The sequence below is a fragment of the Cryptomeria japonica genome, chromosome 11, assembly GCF_030272615.1.
Source record: "Cryptomeria japonica chromosome 11, Sugi_1.0, whole genome shotgun sequence".
Lineage (NCBI taxonomy): Eukaryota > Viridiplantae > Streptophyta > Pinopsida > Cupressales > Cupressaceae > Cryptomeria > Cryptomeria japonica.
In genome coordinates this window covers 568,883,227-568,890,971 of record NC_081415.1, presented here as the reverse complement: position 1 = coordinate 568,890,971, position 7,745 = coordinate 568,883,227, and the positions used below count along the sequence as shown (strand labels likewise).

Here is a 7,745-nt window from a genome sequence, read left to right as displayed (position 1 = left end):
TGATAGTAGAAGATTGCCAACTTTAAGAGATCAATAATTCAGAGAACCAAACCAATCATCAAGCTATATGTATTCTGCTAAGTAGCTTAAAATGCTACTAGAGCTTAAAATGTATAATCAAGGAATTAAAAACTAAAGCAATTGCATAATTATATTGGTTCAAAATATTGCATCCTACAAATATAGAAGATAATGATTGATATATAAACTTATGTAAACAATGCTAATGTAAATTAATGTTGAATTCATGGTTGTATTGTAAGTAGAACTATTGAAATGATAATATTGGGTTACCTTTATATACTTTTGGATCTATAGAACCATGGATGTACTCATAGAGATCATGAAATGATAGTGAAAGTAAATGAAAAAGAATTAGTCACACAATATAGTCATATCTCAAATATTTATCAATAACTATGCCTTTCAATTTGGTATTGGTTTGAGCCACATATAGATCTCATAATAAATTAAATTAAATTTACACATGCAAAAAAGATGTAAAATAATCTATATCCTCAGCTATTAAAATGCATTAACTCTTTTAAGATGTATTAGTCATAAGATCAAATAATTTCTATTTATATTATGCATTACTAAATAATGTATACTACCTAAACCAAAATTACACTAAATTATTAGGGAACAAGGATGAAATTTTGATTAAAAAATTAAGTATTCAATTTTAAATTTAATAGATCACTATTTAATTTAAAAATTAAAAAAAAAAGGGTAAAAAATGATCAAGTTAATTTGGAATAGAAAACTATAATTGCATATAAAAATTTAATCAATTAGTAGTATAGCCTATGTTGACCTAGTGGTGGAGAACTTGTACTCTTAAAAGAGAAGTCACAAGTTCAAATCCCACAAGGGGGTACGGTATGTGCACCTTATCGGCTTCGACCCACCTTACACCATTAACTAATGAAGAATACCAATATACTAGAAATAATAGCTTTTAAAATCTATTTCTTTAGTCTAAGGAATTCAATATAACTCAATTCCTATAGAAAGGTATCATAACCATAACCAGTGGTCCTAAATATTATGACCTAATAAATTACCACTACTTTTTGATAGAATACCACAATCAAATAGAGATTACCATGCTTTATTTCTTATTTCTTCAAGTACCTACACAATACTTTAGTTTCTACTAGACACCTATAATGATTAAAGCTTGTCAATCATTTTTGTAAATAACTTTTAGATTAATAATTTATAAAAAAATTAAAAATGTGAAGGGCCTGGTGCACTTATTCTTTATAGCCAATAGTTGTGTATTGACTTATATTCTATAATACAAAATACATTTGTAATTTAGTTCACCACATTCTCTACCATAGAACACATGTATCCCCTCTATCATCCATAAAGTACAAAGTCACATAATTCATCCACATAACCATCTTTTAGCTAGTGTTGCTATAAGATATCATGTTAACTATACATGAAAAACATATTGGATAGTTCAAATTGATCAACTTAAAATCAATGCAAATAGGAAAATTATTATGGGAAAATAAAACCTTAATTATGATTTCTCAAAAATATTTAACAAAATATAAATGCAAGGTGTTGAAACATAGGCTCCTAAATTTATGACATCAATAAATCTACCAACAATGAATATATTTAGAGTACTAATTATGAAACCATATTTTACACAAGGTTTCCCAAGAAATCGATTGAGGTAATATGGACTTTCACATCAAACTATTAACTATTATACAACAATAAAATTTATAATGCCTGAAATATTATTTCCAATTCAAAATTTTAATGGGAGTTCAATGTTTTTTTTTAATTAGATGTATTCAAAAGAAAGTGTATGAATTCCTTATGATGCAATTGAGTAAATGTCTCAAGGAGGATAATGTTTCCCACAAGTTTTATAGGAGACATGCTTGACTCTTGGATCTTAGGCATTGTAACTTATTCTTTTGATATTACTAAATTGGAAGATTATGGAGTTTTGTTAGCTTGATTTTTACTATCCTTAACTATCTATAAATACATCAATAATTTATAAAATCTAGAAGTACATAAACATACAAAGTATATCTCTTTAATAAAAAAAACTTAAAAATAAAAAAGCCCATCTATAACATTCAACTATGAAAAAACAGTGGTCTATAGTGATTCAATATTTTTCAAATATAAAATATAAAAGAACTATAAGATTTTAACATTAAAAAACATTAATTAAAAAGACAACATATCTTTCTTTATTTATAAAACGAAACAATAAATAGAATATGGAAAATAACAATTAATGTTTGACCATTCACTAATTCAAGATTTTGTTGAGGATAGATTTAAAGAATAAAAAAATCGGATTGATTTTAGTTAAATAATCAATTTAGTCTCATGATTTCATTTAAAATTAATTTGTAAAGATGTTAAATTATTATAATTATTGAAATTCGTTTATAATAATATCTCATTAGTGGTGCATATTATGATTATTCAAATAGTAAAATTGTGTCTTAAGAGGAAATAGAATAAATAAATAAACATCTCTAGAAAATGAAATATCATCATGGATTGTTTGGTCAAATGCACTTCTAATGTTAATCTCACTTGAAAGTTTGCATATTGATCATCCATGTCTTGCTTCCAATCGTCACGATTTCTTTAGCTTCTTCATAATGATTTGGTTTTATCTATTTAATTTGTTTCTTCTCATTATATTATGTTTTAATAATTTCATAATTTTTTTTTACTCTTACAAATGTTGAACTAAACTTCCTTTTATTTATATTCTTTAAATTTTAGTGATAATTGATACTGTTTAAAAATCTTTCTGTATGTTCTGAAATTAATATGTTTATAAACATAGATTTCAAAAATCCAACTTAAAGTATGTCGAGTTAATATGTGAGACTGCCTATTGATATCCACTTTTGTCTTTCTTGTTTTCTATGGAAAATTCAAACTCAAAAACAATTCAAAATTTCAAATGTAATGTTTGGACAGGGAATGTTTTGTTTATTCTCATGTTATCTGTAGTCACATGGCTTGATAAGTATGTTGCAAAGATTTAGAGTACAACTATTGTTGTGTCTATCTTTTGTTGAAGCTCTTAGAGTATGTTTTAGATTTTTTGAACAGCTGTTGTTTATGTTTGTTGTTTCTATTATCAACAGTACTGCTGCTTATCTTTCTTTTTCTCACAATTAATTGTAAACTACTCATTATTTATTAATTAAATTAGTAATATACTTTGTTCAATGAAAAAAACTCTCACAATCTATCGCAGACTGATTGATTAGAGAAACCATAAACATTATAATATATATTGTCCGTTTTCATTAAAGAAACCGTACGCATAATAATACATGTTTGTCCTTACTTATTTGGCAAACAATACAGAAAATATTAATAGGTAAGTACATACACTTCATCTTATTAATGTTTTCAATTGAAATCCCCCCTCTACGATATTCACTTCCAAGGGTTTTTATACCTACAGATGTCAACTACTTACAATACAGAAAGCAAAGATTCATTTATGATTGAACAACGTAAACATCTTGCTTTAAGCTTTCCTGATCAAATGCTGAAGTTTAACATATAGTGGCTCGATATTAGTAATGCTATTGTCTGGTACCTGTGAAATTGAAATAAAATGCACCTCAGAGTTCTGAAGAGAATGAAGCATACATACTGTAAGAAGTTTTTAGGAAAATACCTTGGCATATAGGGTATGGAAGATTTTTTCATTAGTTACAGACGAAGCAGCATTCACAACTTCAACTCCATATTCTTCCAAGACCAGAAGAATATCGGACAAGGCAATCTGATTCTGGGTCAAGTTTATATGTACCTGAAATGCGGTTGAACCGCGTGAGATTATCTTAACTGATGGGAAGCCCTCATCTGATTCATGGAATTCAACAGGCCTGGATATTTCAACATCCTTAAAGCATGCTTCACGAGTGTTCTTCTTCTCTCTTTCCTTTCTTAAAGCTTTGATCTGCTGCTCTAGATTACGAGTGTAATTAGCGGCTTCCTCCAGTTGGTCTGTTATTGAGCGCTTTCCCTGCACAATATAGATTCAAATTCAATTCAGATAAAACAAAACCCACCCAAAAAAACCATTTTAGCCCTCGAATGAAATAAAATCATACCCGAATATTTTCTTCCGGAAGTAGTGACCTTAGCTGCGAGTAGAGAGAATTCATGTCTTTCCGCCGCTGCCTTTCAATCATCTTGTGAATAATCTGTTTGCTGGGTTGTACGCTTGCCTTCTTCCCAAAGTTACTTGAACTGGGGTTACCAAACCCAATTGCTGAACGCTCCTGAATATAGAAATCCTGATCATTTTTGTAAGCTTTGTCGGGTTGAAATGAGATAGAACTGAAATTCGCAAGGTCAAATTCATTATTTGGGTGGAAAGTCATTGTATGGGGAAAATTGGCCATTAGGGTTGTTGGGTTTTAAGCCCAGTCTGGCAGGAGATTTGCTGCACAAGGGATATATCCGAGGTTAGATCTGAGCAGGCATTAAGTAGGGTTAGGGTTGAGAGATTCTCCTGAGATATTAGTATAATAAACAAGCCGAAGATTGCAAAATCTGTACAAACTGATCTTGTACTGGGTCCAGATCTTGTCTGGTAATAGGAAAACAAGATTGGAATCAAACTAGATCTGTGGACTGAAGCCAGAAGAATTCAATATTATCATGCGCTCTAATCTACTCACCTCCTTCCAAGTGAAATAGAACTGCGTGAAAAAACGAATGTTTGACTGCATGAATAATGGTTATACAACAATTGATTAGTCCACAATCAATATTTTAAAGCTCTCTTATGATTACACAGCGATTCCAATAAGGGAATCTTGTCTTTATTATTTAGTATTTTTTTTTTAAAAAGAGCTCTTTAGATCTCAAATTTAGGAGGCAAATAATTCATCTTGATAGGCTTTCCCAAAAGAATGGTTCGTCATGAATACTCAATGGTAAGTCGGTAGTCTAATAGTGAGGATAAATCATGAAAACGTCCTACTTAATTGGAGGACAACTCATATGAAACGTTCTTTAATAGTTAATTGGGAGGATAAATCATGCAAAACGTCCTACTTTTAGTTGGAGGCCAACTCATAGGAAACGTCTTTTAATTAATAAAAAATAGACTTGTTACTTTTAAGCTACCGACTTATCAAGAAGTATTAATCATGTACCATCGTTAATTTACAAGGAATGACCAGCATTTGTCCTTTAATTAATAAAAAATGGAATTGTTACTTTCAGGCTACCGACTTACCATTGAGACTTAACAAAGAATTAGCAGTCTGTTGTATGAATGCCTCCTCGTTATTTCTTCACCTTGATCGAAAATTCGCTGTGCTCTTTTTAATTTTTATGCTGAAGTCATGGAAAACGTCGTTTAATTAATAAAAAACTGGGCATACGATGCTGCTTTTGTGAAAAGACACTATCATTTGAAATAATAAAAACACGTGGTCATTACACAATGCACAACTAATGGACGTACTCGGAGGAGAGGACACCAATTTTCAAGCACCAATTTTCAAGCCGACGTTTGTGTCAATTCATTCTAATAAAGTCTAGTACAACAGTAAATCAGTCAATCATCAATTTTCGAAAGGACGACGTTGTAATTTTGAGATTTGAGTTGAGTATTAAAATTAAAATTAGCACTTGTATCTAGGGGAAGCATATTAGTAGTAGTTATAGATAATTTTGTGTATCTATAATGTTAGATGGTATATCTAATTTCAAGATTTTTTTTTTGATTGTCTTTGTCTGTGACTTAACTGTTTATATTTATTGTTCTGGTTTCTGGCTAGTAATGATGCATGCTATGAGTTCCGCTATGCATGCAAGGGTCAAAAGTGGTCATTTCAAAGTGCTCCCGATACCTACTTAAAGGTGCCCCAATAACCATGCACTACAACCACTTCAACAATGCCCATTGCTTATGCACAAATATCCTAGTAGTCATGTCCTTTTGATACCATTAAGGTTGCACAACTCCTCCAATTAATGTCAAAAAAATTTAACTACTGGGGGTAAAGTGGGCGGCTATCGGTATATGTGAAATTTATTAATGGGCTTTTAGTTATTAATTGGGAGGTTGGGTGAGAAAGGAGTGAGTGACAATTGGAACATGAGTGGTAATTGTGATCTTCCTCTAGAGTAGGTTCAAGGGATACACAAATAGGAAATTAAAGGTAAAATTCAACTATGTTTTATGTTAAATTTTGCAGCTTAACTTTCACAAGGTTCTAGCTAGAAAAGAGAAGACAAACTAGTAGATTGAAAACAGAGAAGACAAAGTTATTGAATGAAAGATAATTAAATCTCATATAAAGAACCACCACATTTTGCAGTTGGTAAAGTGGGCGACTATCGGTATATGTGAAATTTATTAATGGGCTTTTAGTTATTAATTGAGAGGTTGGGTGAGAAAGGAGTGAGTGATAATTCGAACATGAGTGGTAATTGTGTTCTTCCTCTAGAGGAGGTTCAAGGGATATACAAATAGGAAATTAAAGGTAAAATTCAACTATGTTTTATGTTAAATTTTGTAGCTTAACTTTTACAAGGATATAGCTAGAAAAGAGAAGACAAACTTGTAGATTGAAAACAGAGAAGACAAAGCTATTGAATGAAAGATAATTAAATCTCATAAAAAGAACCACCACATTTTGGGTAGTAATGATGCATGCTAAGAGATCCGCTATGCATGCAAGTGTCAAAAGTAGATATATCCTAGTAATTTCACTTATACCAATAGATGCCCATTATATCTTTAACAATTACAAAATGTAGACTTATAAAAAGAACCACCACATTAATAATGGAGGAGACAAAGAAGAACCATCGGAAGAACTAAAATTTTGGTGGAATTGTAAACTACAGAGGATATGCATGAAGAGTTAAAATAAAATTACGAGGAAGATGCAGAGCTTAATAATGCACTCGTTGGTTACATTACATATAAGCATGAAATCCATAGATCACGTTGCATTCACTGTGTTGCATGCGCTAACACCCCCCCTTAAGTCTAGTTAAGGAGACTAAGCCTAATGAAAGGAAAGAGGAAAGACATAAAACCTAATGGGAACTAACCCCCCCTCAAAATTTACACTAACTTTGCATTGCACCTACTATGGTGTAGTGTCCTTCACCCCAACAAGGTCTCGCAGAAGTGAAAATGAAAAGATAGGTGGCAAGGAAGGACCAAGTATCCCCCATAATATGCAGTCAATGGTAGATGCTTGAAATTGGATGCAAAAGATGGTCCATGATTGTCAACTAACATTCCTTTCCTTAAGAAGAAACAAAACCAAAGACATATGAATGAAGTCTCGCAAATTATGAAAGGTATATGTAGGAAGAAATCTCAAGATGTATGATGTCTCTAAAAACCAATCTAGATCATATTCAAAAGACAACAATGATCCCTCTAAATGTAGCTCAAAATGTCTCTAGGCCAATGCCAAAGTGTGACAAACGCTGATAGGTACCATAGAAGATTCAGGTACAGTGACCATGGATGTATGGTGAAAGTTGGACCAATGAGATGGTATTGCCACAATATATCAAGATCCTCAATGGTGTCCTCCAAATTAACAATGTGGCACTCTACATAAAGGAAAGCAATATCTAGTAGAATTATATCCACTCATCAAGAGGAGAAGAATGAACCTATTGAACAGAAACTGAGGTAGCATTTGGATAAGCCAATATCTCTGCCAACCAGGTAGGTG

The 7,745-nt window shown here is 31.4% G+C and overlaps 1 protein-coding gene across 1 annotated transcript; it reads right to left on the bottom strand.

The window, feature by feature from the left end:
- Positions 1 to 3,315: 3,315 nt before the first annotated feature.
- On the bottom strand, positions 3,316 to 4,628 carry LOC131047088 (transcription factor bHLH118-like). The gene is made up of 3 exons (XM_057980918.1): positions 4,137 to 4,628; positions 3,698 to 4,048; positions 3,316 to 3,616 (listed from the first exon to the last, which is right to left on the bottom strand). Exons 1-3 carry the CDS (start codon positions 4,428 to 4,430, stop codon positions 3,545 to 3,547), a joined length of 717 nt encoding a protein of 238 aa, XP_057836901.1. The 5' UTR covers positions 4,431 to 4,628; the 3' UTR covers positions 3,316 to 3,544.
- Positions 4,629 to 7,745: the final 3,117 nt, after the last annotated feature.

Excerpts from the sequence above, each read along its gene's own strand:
- LOC131047088 (XM_057980918.1), bottom strand. The coding sequence starts at position 4,430 with ATGGCCAATTTTCCCCATACAATGACTTTCCACCCAAATAATGAATTT. Across the intron at positions 4,049-4,136 it reads TTCCGGAAGAAAATATTCGG|GGAAAGCGCTCAATAACAGA; the intron begins GTATGATTTTAT and ends TATATTGTGCAG. Across the intron at positions 3,617-3,697 it reads TCCATACCCTATATGCCAAG|GTACCAGACAATAGCATTAC; the intron begins GTATTTTCCTAA and ends TCAATTTCACAG.